An 18,694-nucleotide genomic window follows, 5' to 3' on the forward strand; every position below is an offset into this window, starting at 1 on the left:
AAAAGGCATAGTTACAAGATATGGTGACGGCTGACCTTTAAAATAATTTTTTTTAAAACAAATGAATAATTTCATTGAGAAATGATAAGGGGATGTTCAACATTCATGTTCAAACAATTGAATTCCAAAGCCAGTATCGGCTTTGATAACATCACAGAAAGACTCAAACGTCTTCTTTTTTCTGTGGTGTCTTCCATATCTTGCTGTGTAGAATCTGAACTCTGGTCTTCTGCATCTGTAGGAGATAGCCTAGATATCTCAAGTGGTTGTACTACGCGCACCCTGTACATAAAGAGTCAGTCTTAGGAAACCAGAAAATATATAAACAAATAAACATGCACCCTCAGCTCTATGGTTAATAAATACATAACAATATAGTAAAATGTACAATACTCAAAATCTAAAATAGAAAGATACAAACCTGCACTCAATTTGGCAAGAGTATTTCAGAAGGTTGGGATTATATTCAGTTCTTCCACTACAGAATCAGTAGATGAAACCTTTAGACATAGAACTCGTAAATAGAAAGGCGGACATGAAAAGGAAATCTAGATGATATACCTAAAGCTTGGAAGTGACATATTGATGACCGGACCCAGCCATCCTTTGGAATTCTTCTCAGGCACTAAACAGACCAAAACACCAACACAAGGTGAACAATCAAAACAATAATATTCTCACAGTAATCAGAAAATTAATAATCAGAAAATTAATAATCTAGGTGTTTTAGCCTTTGAAATGTCATACCCCCAAACACAGATATTAATTGTTGCAGCAAAGTCATAATGAACATGATATAGTTGCATCCATGGACAATGCTTGGCACATAACTATGTTTAACTGAAAATTTAGGCCTAAATACAAATAGCCTAGTTAACTCCAGATAGCTTGCAAGATTAGTATCAAAGAAATGTCCAATTGGTGCATGACAAATCATCGATCAGGAACTTTGTCAATAGAAACTCTACTGACAACATGAATAATGGATTTAACAAACTCACCGGAACTCAGGAGATTGATACTGAAATTCACCGGGCTAGTTATTTGAGTCACTTGAGTATCCAAATGAAACCTTGAACTAGGCTTTGCAGGACCTAAACCAATCATGTTCAGGAACCGATTACCTCTGCTTTCCTCTGCCCTTGCATTTGCTGCGAGTCTCTGCTCTGGACAGCAAGGAAGCTATATAAGATGGCATTCATTTATAATACCAGTACACAAACCCAGATACCATAATCATCAGAAATACACATTTAACATTTAACATTTAACATTTAACATTTAACTACTGCCATCCAAAAAGAAGAAACATTTAACATACTAAAGTTATAGCTGAACCCACCTTTGTAAACCTAGCAACATCGCTTGGAAGCCCCACTTCCTACAAGGTGGAACATTACATTGTAGTACCAACAGTCACCAAAACAGAAAACTCAAATAAACTAGGCATGACATGAGCAAGAAATTATGCTTACCCTTCTTCCATGAATGCATGCCTCGTTGCTGTTCACAAGAACCTTGGACGCCCATCTGTTTGTTCAATATCCAAAAAATATACATAAAGATCTGTCCCATGTAGCATTTCATTGTAAGTATTCATGGCTGCCAACTATTCTGATTCAGACTCAAGTTCTAAATTCTGAAAGAGGTGATTAAGACACTAGTTAATTAAAGGAGCCCCTCACATCTTTCTTTTGGTTTGCAACAGTTAACTAACTAACTAAAACATCAGTTGTGTAGTTAGTTAAGTACGGAGTATTAATTAAGAAAAGATAGGTATAAAAAGGAACATACGCGCAAGATGTCGGTGGATTCCAAACAATTCCCGCAATCACCACTAACTGGAACAAACCACAAGTAGAAAAAAAAGATGAATAAATCAAAGAGTGCACTTTGATACAGTACAGGGGTATTAATCTGTTACATTTAGAGCAGTGAATTTCTTAAACTAAGACAATATATAATGGAGGGAAAGGAAAAAGAAAAAGAAAAAAGGGAGTAGAAATGTAGACACCTCGTCGAAGACTCCAGCAGGGGTGTGATCATAGTTAGCAAGAAAGAAGCCACCAAGTGTGTATCTGAACATTCCAAAGCATACATAAGATGATTAGTAAAGGTTGTGCAAGAAAGATTAGCAGAGAAAGAAAAGGAAAAAGGAAATAGATAGGAGTACCCAAAAGCTTCAACTAAAGTGAACTCTTTGGGAATGAGAGATCGAGCGAGATCAGACTTGACAAGATGGAATTGATATAGGGCCCTGCAAAAGCGAAGATAAGAGTGATGAAATTAAGTTGAAGAAAGTAGGGATTTTGATTTTTGAGTGAGAACTGAGAAAATAAAGAAAGTATTAGTCCGTAGTTAGAATTGGAAACTGGCCTGCCTTTGAAACTCCAAGGGGGTTTGCCATAACCACTACAAGTTTTAGTTTCAACAGCAGCTTCCATTTAACTTGGTCCACCTTATTCAGATTTCAGTGAGCAGTAGTAGTAGTATTAGTCCACAGTATGTATTATCAACAGAAACTTATGCAAACTCAACCAGAAACTACAGTAGGGATATTGCGGTGCTGAATCTGAGAAATTTAAAGTAGGGATTTAAATTATTAAAGAGTAAATGGTCAAATGGAATGCTACAGGAATTAACAATTGAATTTAATTTCGGAAAAACAGAAACAGAGAAAGGAAGGAAGGAATGAATGAAATGGTTACCTTGCATTTGATGAGTGAGTGAGAAAATGAGGATGGAGATTAGAGAGAGAAAGAGAGCGAAGAAGAAGCCAATTGACATGTCACATGAGGTGGTGGATGGAGATTGGGTTTTAGTTTAATTGAATTATTAAATAAATTATTGATATCCCGTAATATTACTGGACAACTCATTGGTTCGCTGCTTCTTGTTTAAAGTTTTAAACTTTAATGTGGATAGACTTTGCTTTTCTTTGTTTTGGTTTATATCTTCAAATCTCATGTTAAGCTCATTTTATTTCTACTCCAGAAATAATGCCAGATCCACCCCAGCTTTTTTATTTGCCGCCTTTTTTTTAACCATTTTTCTTTTTCACCCTTTTAGCTTTATCTTTCTTTTATTCAAAAAAAAAAAAAAAAACCAAAACAAAAACCACTTCTTAATATTATTGTTACTATACAATTAGTTCGGTACTAATTACCTCTTCCAGTACTAATTACCCAACTGAAAGGGTGGAAGATACTTACAATATCACAAGAAGTAGGGACTAATACTCAATTTATACGGAGTATCATGGTTTTAAGCGAGTTAGTTTAACTGATGTCAAGCACGTATTTATTTTTTGTAATTCAATCCAATATCTTTTTTACAAGTTACGAGTACTCTTACTTAGGTAGGTCTAAGGATTTGTCATGCATCACGCATAATGTTGAAACGTATAATGACCTTACTTGGTAAATAATCCTTTTTATATACTCCGTCTACTATTGCCTTTTCTATTTAGTTAAATAAACGAAATTTATGTTTGTTGTTAAACGCCTTTTTAAAACAAAATGAAAAGTGGCTTTAAGTTTCAGGTTATAAAAGTAGCTCAAAACATCCAATACCTAATTTTACCAAATACAAGTACTCCGTATACTACCTAATTTCACTTCACACCCTCACACAACTGCTACCCACACTCCTATTTTAGTTTGTTGGTACCCCTCCTTAGGGTGCCTTCAAGCTCAACTTTGACATATCTTGCAAAATTTCATCAGTAACAGTTGGGTCATTATTCGCGACAACCATAGTGCCCTTACAATCTAGACATTACCCAAGCTTTCATGGCAGAAGCCTGTGCTCTTCACAAAGGACTTCAAGAAGCCAAAAAAAAAGGGGAAAATGGTGCAAGGTCGAATCTCTTCAATCGAAGCTTTCGGCTTGATTCCTCAATATCAAACATCTAAACACTGAGGAGACAACTTGATGGTCATCTACGCAATAAAAGAAACTTGGAAAATCCCGTGGAAGCTCCATTTTATCATTCAAGATATACGGGTTATTCTCAACTATTTCGACAATTGGAATATCAAGCAAGTCTACCAAGTAGCTAATTGAGCAGCAAATTGGATAGCAAATGTTGGTCATCTAATTAACATCACTATGTGTATTGGATCTTGTAATAAGACGCTTCATCCAAGGGGTTCCATCTTATTGGTTGGAGATTCAACACTTTGAGAAAGATCAAAAGTGCGATGATGATGGAAGATAAGTGTGCTCATTAAGGACTCAAGTACAAATTTATCAAAATTTGATTAATTTGCGGCATTCATTGTTACCGATTTGTCAGAAAGGCAATCAAACGACACATTTGTTGGCGGTGAAAGATAGCTCATATCCTAATTTTTCAGTTATGATTTTTTTATTTAAATTATTTTTTCTCTTGTCATGTAAAAGGATAAATAAATTAAGTTTGCTCTCTCGAAATTTAAAAGCAAAGTATACGTAAACAGTGCAAAAATATGAAATTAAATGTGTATTTTATAAATGGGGGAATTATAGAAATTAATAAAAATGATACGGTGAAAACAAGGGAGGGAAAAGTCCGGGTGTGACCCGAAAGAGGCGGGGAGATACGGAAAAACACAAAACCCTACTACGGGGAGGGGAGTAGTACACTAGTACCGTAGTATCTCATTTCGTTTCTCCTCATACTTGGCCCTTGTCTTCCGCAGTTGTTTTGACTGCTCTCTCTGGTCCCAACGCCATTTTTAATACTTACCCAGAAAACCAGAGAGAGCTTAAACATACAGAGAGAGAGACTGAGTGATTTTGAGTTTGAGGCTTCCTACTCTTCTCCCTCATCTCTCAACTCTGCTCCATTTTATTCGCCGACTTGTATTCAAAATGGCGTCTTCGATGCATTTCCATGGCGTTAAGGCGGGTGTGAATCCCAGATTACTCCCATCTTTACCTTTCTTAGGGAACTTCAAATTGGGAACCTCCTTTTGTTGTTCTCAGGAGACTCGATTCAAGGACTCTTCAATGGCGATTGCGAACAAGAAGAGATCATTTACTGTTAATTGTTTGAAGGTGGAGGAGAGACATCAACAAAATGCAGAAGCAATCGCTAATATCGATGAACAGAAATTCACGGTGGTGATGAAGTTCGGTGGATCATCGGTAGCCTCAGCGGAGAGGATGAGGGAAGTTGCTGATCTTATTCTCAGCTTCCCTGAAGAAAATCCCGTTATTGTCCTGTCTGCCATGGGGAAAACCACCAATAATCTCCTCAATGTATTCTCTCTTTTTCTTTTACCTATTTCTTTTCCCTTTGATAAATTAAATAATTAACGAATTACTGTAATTTGATTTTCCATAGGCCGGAGAAAAGGCTGTTAGTTGTGGGGCTTCTAAGGCCAGCGACATCCCGGAGCTCAGTGTTATCAAGGATCTTCATTTCAGGACAGTGGCCGAGCTTGGCATTGACATTTCTGTTATATCTTGTAAGTTTAATTACTGATTTCCCATTGAATTTCTCTGTATATTCAAAAATGGCAATGTAAGACAATCTGTAATTTTTGTTTTTGTTATTTCAATAGCGCATTTAGATGAATTAGAGCAGCTTCTTAAAGGTATTGCAATGATGAAGGAGCTCACCCTACGTACCAAGGATTACCTTGTTTCCTTCGGAGAGTCTATGTCTACCCGAATCTTCGCCGCTTATATGAACAAAATCGGTGCTAAAGCACGCCAAGTATGTTTCACTTTCTTAATCAACATTGTCTTTTTACTTGCATTTTGTATGTTTGTTGGTCCACCATTTCTAATGAAAAAGCTTTTAATCAGACTTTTGGTGCATGGTAATAGACTAGTAGCTGCTTGTTGGTAGTAAAAGGTTGTAGATAATTGCATCTGCTTATGTCATTAGTTTAGACAACCTTATACTGCAGTTGGACGAAATCGTCACCTCAATTAGTGAGCATGACAATTAAGTTTTCAAGTTGCTATCTTTTAGTATATTGTTGTCTGTTTTCATGCCTAAGACCAAGTCTGCTAGTGCAGGCCTTGCTATTTTTGTAGTACAAGATTTCACATTGAACATAATTTGCCTCTTACATACCAACCTGCAAGAAAATGAATTTCTACATTAGAATTTGTAAATCGCAACTGTTGACTTGACACCTGTTCCTTTCGATTGATAGCCCATGTATGGTGTATCTAGGTTATCATCAGAAAAAAGGAGAAAAAATTGGGGACTCGTGGAATCACTTATGCACTGTGATTCCTTTTGGGTACAGAACTGTTTACTGTGTTGCTTGGCCGTAATTTTTGCTAACTGGGTTACTGATTAGAATTTTGCAGTATGATGCATTTGATATTGGGTTTATTACAACGGATGACTTCACCAATGCGGATATATTGGAAGCAACCTATCCAGCTTTATCCAAGAGATTTTATGATGATTGGGCTGCTGATCCTGCGATTCCCATTGTCACGGGTTTCCTTGGAAAGGTTTTTACTTTTTTACTGATGATGTTTGGGACTCTTTTCTTAGAAATTGGATCTTCTGTGTGGTTTTCTTATGTTAGTGCGTATTTCTGTTTAAAGGGTTGCAAGTCTTGTGCTATTACTACACTGGGCAGGGGTGGCAGCGATTTAACCGCTACAACGATTGGCAAAGCACTGGGCTTAAGAGAAATACAGGTTGAATTGTCTTAGATTCATTGATTAATAATTGATATGTACAAGTCATATACATATCATGAAGCACAATAAGTGCTGTGAAATGCTGTTTCATTCCATATTAAAGTTTTCTTCTTTTGTTTGAATTTTCTCAGGTGTGGAAAGATGTTGATGGTGTTTTAACCTGTGACCCAACGATATATCCTCGAGCTCAACCTGTACCATACTTGACATTTGACGAGGCAGCTGAGCTTGCTTATTTTGGGGCACAGGTATGCACTAACTAGTTTCATGTACTGTAAATGATCCCCGGTTGCTTAGGGATAGTGAATTGCTAAAGACATGAGACATAAGTACACAAACTTAGGAAGTTAAGCAAGAAATCATATGAATATAGTCCCCGCTTCTTTTTTCCTAGTAGTTAAGTTGCACTATCCCTCGTGCCCGTGTGTCAACATTTTGGTAATGACGTGGCTTCGTAGATTACAACCTAAGAAGCTTTGATGCAAGGCTACTGCTGGTAGAATTTTAGTTGGATATTATTTGTTTATGTGTAGGTTTTGCATCCACAATCAATGAGACCTGCTAGGGAGGGTGATGTTCCTGTTAGAGTGAAAAATTCGTACAACCCTAAAGCTCCTGGGACACTAATCAACAGGACACGTGACATGAGTGAGGTGAGTATTAAACAAGGTTATTTGATGGCTGCAATTCTTGCATGTTTTACACTGACTGACAACTTCCTCCTCGATCAAATACAGGTTTTACTGACTAGCATAGTGTTAAAAAGGAATGTTACCATGTTGGATATAGTTAGTACTCGCATGCTCGGTCAGTTTGGATTCCTTGCAAAGGTCAGGCTACATATCTTTTGTACTACTGACTTCTTCACTTGTGTTATCTGTCTCCTTGGGGATTCCTTTTCAATGTGGGTAATTTGTTCGTGTACATGCAGGTGTTTTCAATATTTGAGGATTTGGGTATTTCTGTGGATGTTGTTGCCACTAGTGAAGTGAGTATATCACTGACATTGGACCCATCAAAGCTTTGGAGCAGAGAACTTATTCAGCAGGCAAGAGTATGGAGTTATACACATTGTTTGATTTGTTTCTCATTGAAAATTTGAAAGTATGAGTATGCAATTTTTATTTTGCTTTGTTTGTGGTTGTCTTTTAGAAGTTAATAGGGTTATGGTAGAAAGGGTGATGGAGCTAACTCTATAATCTGATATGACAGGAACTAGACCGTGTAGTAGAGGAGCTGGAAAATATTGCAGTTGTGAATTTGCTGCAGAACAGATCAATTATATCTCTGATTGGGAATGTGCAATATTCTTCTTTGATTCTGGAGAAGGTGTGTGGTCCTTTACACTTGTAACATCAATTTGTATTTTGTAACCGCCCTCTCCTTATCCTAAATCTTAATTATGTGGTTATGGTTGTTTGCAGGCTTTTCATGTACTTCGAACTAACAACGTCAATGTCCAGATGATCTCACAAGGGGCTTCGAAGGTTAGTTAGTGTCTTGTCTTTCAACATTAAATCCTTATTGCTTTCTTTCTGGTTGGCACTTAATCTGGTGCTTTTCAGGTGAACATATCTTTGATAGTAAATGATGATGAAGCAGAAAAATGTGTAAAGGCACTACATTATGCATTTTTCGAGAGTGAAGATGTTCCTCAAATGCATCTCAGTGCTGCAAGTGCAACAACTGGAAATGGGTCAGCAGTTCGCTTAGATAACTGAGATAGAGTATGGTGGGCTTAATATATTTTCTTTGGCTTACACAGCCGTGGTTCCATGAGAATTTATGGAGTCCTTGAGCTGCAGTTGTAGGACCGGACCTGTTGTTTATGATCTCAGGGGAAACATGTAATACTAACTTGAGCTGTGCTCGATTGCTGTTACAGCCCAAAGGAAGTACGGAGTACTCCGTATTCTTTTGTGGCCATCTACGATTCTACTCCCATACTTGGTATACTGTTATTCTTGTTGGTTTAGGTCTGGACTCTGGAGTATTAAATATTTTTGCATATACCGGCAAATTGTAACACTAAGGATTAAGGAAGTAATATTGAATTTTAGTTATATTTTACTATGCCAGATCAAGGATCAAAATTTCCTAACAATTTCACCGTGGTTAGCTCATTTGACGACTATCCACAACCGTCTAGTTAGAATTTCCACAAGTTTATTTGTGGTTGTCTATTGGTTGACTGAGCGCGCGGCGTATGTGGAGTCCATCTAATGCAATAAACAGCAGCATAAGTGCATAACCATGTGGCTTTGTCATTTGTGGAGCTACAAATTGAGATTCAAATTTTCAAATATCGAGAATTGCTGATATTGCTCTAAGAGAAATCAGACACGAGTCATGACCCAAAACAAGGAAACCCGAACCTGACTTAATTATACTTCGTATTCTGTATAAATTTTTCATTTAGGCTCGCTTCTTTTGTACTTAATTTTCAATTTCATTTGTTCAGTTCAACTTTATTCAATTCGGCTAAAAAATCAGGCTTAATCTTTGCATAATTTTTGACATACTCAATCAACTGTCTAAAATCAAAGCGAAGCAAAACACGAATGCAACATACTCCCTCCGTCCCTTAATACTCGCACCGGTTTGATCGGTGCGGAGTTTAAGACATTTGAATTGACTTATTAATTTAATGGGTGTTAGTTGATAGTGGGGTATTTTTTTTTAATATAGTTAGTGGAAAATGTGTAAGAGGTGGGGAGTGGTGAGTAGGGGTGTGAATTTTTAAATGATTTTTTCTAGGAAATAAGGGTGTAGGTGGAGTTAGTAGGTAAGTGTGAGAAATAATATAATATTGATATAAATTTCTATTAGAAGCGGTGCAAGTATTAAGAGACGGCCCAAAAAAAAAAGCGGTGCGAATATTAAGGGACACCACCTTAACTCCTACCGTCCTAGAGAGCGAGTCCGAGAACTCGAACAAAAGCGTGTACACACACTGACACACTAAGACACTAGATACTTTTTGATGAGGGACTGTGGACCTGTGGTAGTGTGGTGTGGGAGTATCAAATTGTAGTATTCTCTCTCCATTCCCGATTTCCTGCGTGTAGGTTCTAGTGTTCTACCCAGAAAGCTCAAAAGCCACGACATTCATAATTGAAAGCTCTGCACTTCCCTTTTTCTGGTTTTGCTCTTCCAATTTCCGAGTTTCACTTCTCTCTTCACAATCGTCTCACAGGTTTGCCCATCCTGAGCTCTTTCCGTTTGTTTATTCTGAGTAATTTTGAGATTGAGTTATATTCTAGGGTTTTCAATTTTGTCAATGGATAAATTGAATTATCTTAATTTGCTGCTCTTGATTTCACTAATTGTTGTACCCTGCCATGGATTTATGACTAAGCACACGTTAATGGAGTCGGAATCCTCACCGCCTGCCCCTGATTTGAAAATTGAAGTGAAAAGGGTTGCGCTTAGCATTTTCTCTGGTCTAATTTCTGGGTTTTTTGCTGCTATTCTTGTTACTGCTATCATTAGAGGATTTGTCGTATTTATCAACAGAGCTCCAATCCTCAAAGGCCCTGTTGTTTTCTCCCCTAAAATCGACCCCAAAACACTTCGTTTAGCTCTTGATAATGAAAATCACCTCTTAGGTTCTAGCCCTAATGGAGCTTACTATAGAACTGCGCTTGACAATGGCCTAAATATCGCTGTAAAGAGTCTTGAGCCCTTTGAAATTGGCTCCCCAGAAACTCACAACAAGGGCTTAAAGAGGAAATTACAGCAAGAGCTTCAGGTTCTTGCTGGAGTAAGACATAGGCATTTGATGAGCTTGAGGGCTTACGTCCGCGAATCTGATCGTTTCAGCTTAGTTTACGATTATATGCCCACTGGGAGTCTTGAAGATGCTATGAATAAAGTCCGTCTCAATCATTTGCAAATGGGTTGGGATGTTAGGCTTCGGATTGCTGTGGGGATTATTAAGGCACTCAAGTTCCTTCATTTTGAATGCAATCCATACATATTGCATTACAATCTTAAGCCTACTAATGTGATGTTAGATGTGGAGTTCGAACCCAAGCTTGCAGATTGTGGGCTAGCCAATCTTATGCCTAAATTGTATAGTTCACCAAATGGCTATAGAGCTCCTGAGTCCTCTCAAAACGGCAGGTGAAACTGATATCTCTTTCACTCTATTTCATATTATTTGTGATATCCTTTATGGCACTTGTATTGAAATGCAAGGTAGCATGGATCAACCATTTATCATGATAGACTCCGAGAAAGATATCTAGAGTTGTGTCATTATCAGATTAATGCTCCAGGAACATTTTTAATTCATTGACTCTACCTTTCCTATAATGCCTTTCCTTGGTTGAAATACACGTTGTTCCATCTGCTCATTCAGATGTTGACAACGTACATTATATGCACAAAGCTCATATTTTATTTTGTCTTGACTGATTAAGGGTTAAAGTATATTCTTCTTGACTTAGTTAGGCCTTATTAATAGTGAAATTCACACGAACTATTGTTAAATAGTTGTTCGTGATTGGTTTGTCCTTGATCAATCCCTGTTAGCTCAATATGGGTTTGTAGAGAAGGGTGTGTCTGGGTGGGCTAAGGAAATGTAAGACCCCTGAAACAAAAGAGCTGGCTTATTCCTTCACCTGTTGTTTATCATTTTACTGGAAATAATCTCTTTGGTTAGACTGTGAACAAAGGTGCTGAAAAAGTTGATACAAATTAGTTTTCTTTTCCTGAGGATTGCTTTCTGTTGGTACAGATATACAGATAAGAGTGATGTCTTCAGCTTTGGAGTCATACTTGGGGTACTTTTGACTGGTCTAGACCCTTTAGATCCTCTTTTGGGCGAAGCGTCTAGTGGGGGAAGTTTAGGCAGGTGGCTGCAGCATTTGCAGCAAGCAGGAGAAGCTCAGCAGGCCTTGGATAAAAGTATACTTGGGCAAGAGGTTGAGGAAGAAGAGATGCTTATGGCAGTTAGAATTGCAGTTGTTTGCATGTCAGATCTCCCTGAAGATCGTCCTTCCAGTGATGAACTTGTCCCAATGCTTTCTCGTCTTCACAGTTTTTGAAAGTGATGTGAATAGTCTATTGGAACGTGTTTGTATCGTGTTGGAACCAAAAGTAAGATATATGTAGTACATCCTTTGTTGTTTATGAAAGTCCAATTTTGTTGGAATCCCACCTAAACTTCTTTCGAATAAATTAGCTAAAAATAAGTATAAAAAAACAAAATTCAATCGATAATCGTGTATATATGTGAAAAAAGCGCAAAAAACACAATCAATAATTGAGAATTGAGAATTCAAAATATTAGCAAAAAAAATATTTGACCCATTGAATTGCTGCTATTGCAAATGACCATGCACATTAAGATTAGGAAAATAGATAACGAAATCGAAACAAAACATGCATTTTAAGATTACTCACCGGTTATATCAACTAAATAGCCCATAAGGATTTTCGAGTTTGTTACCAAGGAATATAGTAAAAGAAATAATTTGTTTTTAGAGAAGACCATTAAACTATGATGAAACTATTAAATAGAGTTAGAATTGCATTAAGAGCTAAGGGTAGATGTCAACGAGTGATTATGGAAGAAAAATCTTGATTTCCCACTAATTATTTGTAAAATGTTTGACTTTGTTAGCTTTTGATTTATATTAATATGATTAAAGAACTTATTACTTTGGGAGGGGATTAAATTTGTACACGGGGGTTACAAAAGAATAGGAGAAGATTATGGAATTGAATTAAAGGGAAAAAGACGGTTGATGTTAATTATAGGTTGAAATAAATTTGATTTTTATCTAGAGGTTTAATTAAGTACTTGATATCATGAAACCAAATTCCTTAAAGGAAGAAGGGAGAATACGAAGGTGAAAGGGTCTTCATTGTAACACAATTTAGAAGGTGGACCATGGTGCACATAGAGCATGATGCACCTTAAGAACATTAGTATATAATTAAAAAAACATCTAGTTACGTAAAAAGAACATCGACATATATTTTTTTATATTTTTAATAAATTGTGATTTTTTATAACAAAAAAGTAAAACATTATATTGCATGTTCTTTTGTCGTAGTGTCATGTTCTTTTGTTTATGCACATGTGTTCTTTTGGTGCACATGGTGCACCATGTTCTATGTGCACCATGGTCCATAGTCCACGGATTGTCATTGTAATGCTAGACACAATGTCCAAAAAAAAAAACTGTAATGCTAGACATTAGGAAAGTGTCACTTATTGGGACACGTAGGACACAGGGAGGAGAGGAGATGAGTAAAAAGAAGGACATGGGTCACTTATTGGTTTATGATTTTAGTTTTTAAATACTACTCCCTCCGTCTCTTTTTATTTTTTACGTTTTCCTTTTTGGATGTCCCAAAATATTGTTTACATTTCCTTTTATATTATCACATAAATGCTTTAATATTCTATTAAATTTTTTGTCCGAATATTATTTTAACCAATTAAATTCATTCAGTCATTTAATCTCTCACACTTTTTCATTGGGACATTAATTTTTTCTCATTTTTCCAATATCAGAATTTTGTAAAGGGAAAACATTATAAATAAACGTAATTTGTCTTATTTAATTAAAAAAAATATAGAAGAATCTCAATGCACATTAATTAGTCGTTAAAATGCGTGCAAAATACCAAAAAAAAAACGTGTAGATGTTTGAGATTTTACTTGGGAATGAAGATGCCTAATTTCGGAAGCAATAGACGTGGAATGTCAACTGCATTTTCCATAAAACACCCCGCGGTTTTAGAGTACCAACGATTCCACGGATTAAATGTTACATGCCTCTGTACTACTTCCTCCGTTCTTATTTACATAACACATTGGATTTTGGTCACTATTCACATAAGTTCCTTTGACTTCCTTTTGTGGTTTGTATTTAAGAAAAAATATAGTCGTGTAGGGTTTTGTTGGATTCGTCTCAGTAAATATGTTTTAAATATCAAATTTTTATAATTTTTCGTATATATAATTGGAGATATTAACGTTTGAAATCATGCATTGGCAAACGTGCCTAAATAATTGTGTCATTTAAAAAAGAACAGAGGAAGTATTAGATTCGAAGTATGTCACGGTACATTACTACTACGAGAAAAAAACTGTCTTATTCATGATCAATTTTAATGTTACCTTTCTTATGGAAAATATGTTAAAACTACCTACTCTGTATTAAATACTAATTTTGTAAGAAATAACCTTTAAAAAGACACGCGTAATTTCCACTGTATTTGCACAACGAGCTTATAATCTCCTTTTTTCATTCTATTCTTAAAATTTATTATTCATTTTTCAGATTAACCATTCATAAAACAAAAGTTTTGGTAGAAAGATCCAATAATTAATTGTGAAACCACCAAAACTTGTTTAATTTGCAATAATTTGGGATTACACAAAATCTTATTCAGAGGATATATATAATAGATTTGATGTATACCTAGTGCGTGCAAGACTTTTTTTTACAATCTTAACCAAGTATTAATAACCTAAATTGTTGAAAAATGTATTGTATTAAGAAGCACAACATGAAATTTATTTCTAGAACCATATAGAACCATATGTTTCTACTTATATCAAGATGCTCAGCACTCAGAAACTTTACCAGAGGGTAAATTTATCCAGTAAAAATTTTCATCACGTAATTACGCCTGATCAAGGAAAGACTAGTTGGTCCTCCATGCCAATGTTATCAGATTAGTTTGGAAATGACATTATAAAATACTTTTGTAATGTTGATGTTGGATAATGAAGGGTAAAAGGTTTTTTTTGTAATAATTATGAAATTATTTCCAAAGCTAAAATGACCGACAATGACATAAAGAAGCAATTAACAACCCAAGGAGGCTAGGGTTTGTGGTTTTTTGAAGAGAGAAGGCAGAGAGTTTTGTTTTTAGAGAGAGAATGATTTTGATATAGTTGGAGGTGATGCATGTAAGGTAGAGTTTAAGGTTATAAAGGTACATTATTCTGCTTTTAAATTGGTTTTGTATATTAACTTAAACCCAGATTTATTTCTTACCAAAGTAAAATAGTACAACAAGACTACAAAACAGCAAAGCCATATCTGGAAGAAAAAGGAACTTTCCCCACCTTCTAGGAAGGTTGAGAAAAGGCCCCCACCGGTAAACAACTAACTAGCAACATTTTCATGCATATCTTCGTACACCTACATGCAATGTTAAACAAAATCCTTTGAGTTACACAGCTAATGGTATCTAGCTAGTTTATCAGAGGAACATGTTGGTTTCTCTGAAGCCATAAGCTGTAACTTTTTTGCCTCTACATCTCTTGGCTGCCTATTCAACTTCCCCATCAAAACCCAGAATTCGCCTACTGGCACCCATCTTCTGTAAAATATTTTCTCAGACTTGATGTGAAAAATCATAAGAATAAGTGTTGCACAGTCTCGGCCCATTGCTATAATGAACCTGCTATTACTGACAAACTGAGACGCCCCGTCTGCTATTTCTTCACATAGTAAGCATGCACCCACCTTACCCACAAGCTATCTTGCTTCATAGACAAAGCCAATAATGCCTGACTATAACTGCTTTGTTCCAGAGGTAAAGTCGTTCAAATTCCACCCACCACAACTTCTAGGGATGCATAATTGCCCAAGAAACGGGAGCTCTCCTAGAAGCTGCATCCTTACCGGTCCATAAGAAAACCCTACAGACCTTTTGAATCTCCTTTTACCTTTTTCGGCATCACAAAAATTTGACACCAATATAGTTGGATGCCAAACAAACTGACTTTACAAGTTGTATCCTACCTGCGTAAGACAAGTGTTTAGCAAACCAACTTCTCACCCTATCAACAGTTTTATCAACAAAAGGCTTGCAATCAGAATAAGATAACTTCCTAGTTGTTAGAGGGGCACCTAGATACTTGAAAGGGAAGGATCCCTTTGCCATTTTCAGACTGCTTCTAATGCATGTTTTTTCCTCATCAATGGCTCCAGCCATCTGTGCACTATTTTTATCGAGATTAGCAACCAAACTAGAAGCTTCAGAAAATTTGGTAAAAGCATCATAAGCCATCTATTATCTGCTCTAGTAAAAATGAGGAGATCATCTCCAAACATCAAATGGGTGATCCCTAGCTTCTCACATCTTGGGTGGAAGTTGAAATTAGGATGAGTTTTGCAGGCACCTTGATAAATACTCCATTCCCAAAGCAAAGGAGAAAGAAGACATAGGATCACCTTGTCTCAATCCCTACTTCGCAAGAATAGGGGAGTGGGGGTACCCATTTACAAGAATAGAATATGAAGCAGTAGAAACACATTGCATAACTGATAACTCAACCAACAAATTTATCAGGAAAATCCCATCTCATTCATCATCACCCGTAAAAAAGGCCATTAAAGGGATTCATAGACCTTTATTTGATCCACCTTAATTAAACCTCTTGGGGAGAGATGATGGAAGATAGTCATCAATGGTGGCTGAGGAGAGAGAAAGGGAAAAGAAAAAATGAACGAATTTTTTTTTCTTCTGTTGGAATAATTAGGTCAATAGGAAGGAGAAGAAGAGTAAAAAAAGAATTTCAAATGACAGCCATTTAGTTTGTATTTCAAATTCTTTACAATGGCCTTATTTTGTAAAGCCTTGGATTTGGCACAAATACAAATCCAAATCCAAATACTTTAGTTTCCCAAACAGATTATTTAGCCCAATTCCATCATTTGAAATGAAATCATTGTTTCCAAACAGGTCATAAGAGTATTTTAGTAACATTGTGTTTTATTCTACTCTTAACCACGCACATACCCAGTGGCGGAGCGGAGCTAGATAGGTGCATGGGGTCCACCGACCCCCCAAATAAAACTGGGAAAAAAAACTTATAGCTGAGATCTAAGAGACCAGGTTTTATAGATAACCGATCTCTTAGGTTATACTTAAAAACACCCGCCCCATACGTAAGAGATCAGTAAGAGAACCGTCTTTAGAAACAATCGTTCTCTTAGAAGTTTGAATAACTGCAGTGGATTATCTTAAGAGAGCAGTCTTTAGAAATAACTGGTCTCTTAGAGTTTTGAATTTAAATACTCTTTAATTAATTAAGTTATTCTTTTCAGTTTTCACCACACATAAGAAAACCGTAGAGAATAATTGTAATAATTTTGTACGATTATAATATGAATATTGATTAATTTAAGGACGATACAGTTTTTTTATTAATATATTGTGTGTTGTGGAGGATCACCCGACACAATACTCTAAAAATCTTAGGAACGTCACTGCCGACACCCAAAAAAAAAAAATCTGGCTCCGCCACTGTACATACCATGTGTTTGGTTGGAAGTTTTAAGAGGTTTAAACTCATACCTCAAACCATCGGGGTATGGGGTTTAGAAACTTAGAGGGAGGTGGGTATAACTCATACCTTTACTTCAGGTATCAAACAAAAGGAAAAATAACCCATCTCCTAATTGAACCAAACACATGGTATTAAGAATCATTTTTCAAACTCATACCACCTTGATATTATTCATGATTTTAGTCCCATACCAGTTTGCGAACCAACGCCCCCTTAATGATAATTGCCATCTTTTTCCCTTTATGGACTCTCCATCAGTCCATTTATAAAATTATTTCCACGGAAGGAAATATTTAAACATTTTCTTTTCTAAAATACATTTTAAAAAAAATTGTAACCATTAAATGCATTTAAAATCTCTTCTATAATTTATAGGATTTAATAATCATATAAATGTTTTTAACATGCTTAATTAAGTTATAAATATATTTATACTATATTTATAAAATAATAAAAATATGGGTATTATAGCTTTCCTCTGACAATGCGACTTCTTCTCCGACAACGCCCATCTATGTCTCTCTTTCCTTACGTTTTCCAGCGAGAAATGGTAGTAGCCAAAGGAGTGAAGGGGTTTGCCAACGGGATTGTAAAACAAATTAGCCGGAATTTATGGCTGCCGGAGGAGAGAGGGAACAACCTGTTGAAGGGGAAGAGGAGGGGGTGACAGGCTAAATCGCACTCCTATCAAAGATAAACCTAACGTTCACCAACTAAAAACATAGCAACGGATGTAGGGATCGTATCCACAGGGAAAAAATGTTCTTTGACTATTAAACGACAGATCTAGACTATTGGTATAAAAAGGTTGGTTTATGAGACTATAACTACGACAATAATGAACTAGGAAAAATATCAATAATAAAAGAATTTAGGGCAACGATTCACCACACATGCAGACTAGTATTGGACAACGGACAATAACAATCAATCGATAACCATAACTAGGAAAACATGCATCTCTCGAATCTTACGAATGCCTTAGGAGAATATAACTAGCAAGCTCTCGCAATGTACCAGAAATAATCCCAATCTAATAGCCAGAGATAAAAAATATCAGATTTATTCCTCTCGGCGCATAATCCAAGATTAATCAAATTCAATCAAAATAGTCCGGCCGGACATAATTGACGACAATTAAAATAAGCTATAGAAATCACAATCAATGAATCAATAATCAAGTGTCCAAATGCGATCCCAATCATGCATTCATGGATCCGCTAAACCCTATAAAATAAACTACTCACACATATTTGAATTAAACAAAATAAACATGATTAATGAAACCATGATTAAAGCAAGCAATAAAATAAAGAATGAATTAAAATTGAATAATAAAGATTCGAAATGAATTAATACCTAATTGAAGAACGAGGAAATAATCAAAATATTGAAACTTGAATTAAAATTGAAATAAGTGTTTAACAAAGTTTGAGAGAATAAAAACTAAGTAAAAGTTCTAATACTAGGAAATAAGATTTACAAATAACTAAGGGCTTATATTTATTGTCTTGCCCCAAATTAAAAGAAAACTGGAGACATAAATCTAAAAACCCGACCAGGGGTTGTCGTCGCCCGATCGGACATCCAGCTCGAAACCTGCCCGACGGGCAGGCGTCCGGCCGTCGGGCGAAATTAAATTGTTCCTTGTGTGCAGCAGTGCAGACGCCCGATCGGGCGCGTGCCAAAATCATAATTCATGCCCCACGG

The 18,694-nt window shown here is 36.2% G+C and overlaps 3 protein-coding genes across 8 annotated transcripts; 2 read left to right on the top strand and 1 right to left on the bottom strand.

Annotated features, from left to right (window-relative positions):
• Positions 1–31: 31 nt before the first annotated feature.
• On the bottom strand, positions 32–2,898 carry LOC110785765 (protein NEOXANTHIN-DEFICIENT 1). Of its 4 annotated transcripts, none has more exons than XM_021990276.2 (11): positions 2,709–2,869; positions 2,377–2,458; positions 2,174–2,257; positions 2,015–2,078; positions 1,795–1,841; positions 1,476–1,530; positions 1,343–1,381; positions 1,002–1,161; positions 562–625; positions 422–478; positions 32–282 (listed from the first exon to the last, which is right to left on the bottom strand). In XM_021990276.2, the coding sequence occupies exons 2-11, from the start codon at positions 2,442–2,444 to the stop codon at positions 72–74; spliced, it is 849 nt and encodes a 282-aa protein (XP_021845968.1). In that variant the 5' UTR covers positions 2,445–2,458; positions 2,709–2,869; the 3' UTR covers positions 32–71. The 4 variants fall into 4 exon arrangements, with proteins under 4 accessions (XP_021845968.1, XP_021845967.1, XP_056687008.1 ...); XM_021990275.2 differs by having other exon boundaries at positions 2,377–2,572; positions 2,709–2,868; XM_056831030.1 differs by lacking the exon at positions 422–478 and having other exon boundaries at positions 2,377–2,572; positions 2,709–2,898.
• A 1,720-nt stretch (positions 2,899–4,618) lies between these two features.
• On the top strand, positions 4,619–8,735 carry LOC110785762 (aspartokinase 1, chloroplastic). 2 transcript variants are annotated; one of them, XM_021990272.2, is made up of 12 exons: positions 4,619–5,244; positions 5,330–5,453; positions 5,550–5,704; positions 6,313–6,462; positions 6,559–6,654; positions 6,789–6,905; positions 7,191–7,310; positions 7,395–7,487; positions 7,589–7,711; positions 7,870–7,986; positions 8,082–8,144; positions 8,223–8,735. In XM_021990272.2, exons 1-12 carry the CDS (start codon positions 4,855–4,857, stop codon positions 8,376–8,378), a joined length of 1,704 nt encoding a protein of 567 aa, XP_021845964.1. In that variant the 5' UTR covers positions 4,619–4,854; the 3' UTR covers positions 8,379–8,735. The 2 variants fall into 2 exon arrangements, with proteins under 2 accessions (XP_021845964.1, XP_021845965.1); XM_021990273.2 differs by having other exon boundaries at positions 7,589–7,705.
• Positions 8,736–9,614: 879 nt separating this feature from the next.
• Positions 9,615–11,820, top strand: LOC110785766 (inactive leucine-rich repeat receptor-like protein kinase CORYNE). Of its 2 annotated transcripts, XM_021990278.2 has the most exons (3): positions 9,615–9,853; positions 10,016–10,782; positions 11,399–11,820. In XM_021990278.2, exons 2-3 carry the CDS (start codon positions 10,025–10,027, stop codon positions 11,706–11,708), a joined length of 1,068 nt encoding a protein of 355 aa, XP_021845970.1. In that variant the 5' UTR covers positions 9,615–9,853; positions 10,016–10,024; the 3' UTR covers positions 11,709–11,820. The 2 variants fall into 2 exon arrangements, with proteins under 2 accessions (XP_021845970.1, XP_021845969.1); XM_021990277.2 differs by having other exon boundaries at positions 9,615–10,782.
• The last annotated feature ends 6,874 nt before the right edge of the window (positions 11,821–18,694 follow it).

This window comes from Spinacia oleracea, chromosome 1, assembly GCF_020520425.1.
Source record: "Spinacia oleracea cultivar Varoflay chromosome 1, BTI_SOV_V1, whole genome shotgun sequence".
Classification (NCBI taxonomy): domain Eukaryota; kingdom Viridiplantae; phylum Streptophyta; class Magnoliopsida; order Caryophyllales; family Amaranthaceae; genus Spinacia; species Spinacia oleracea.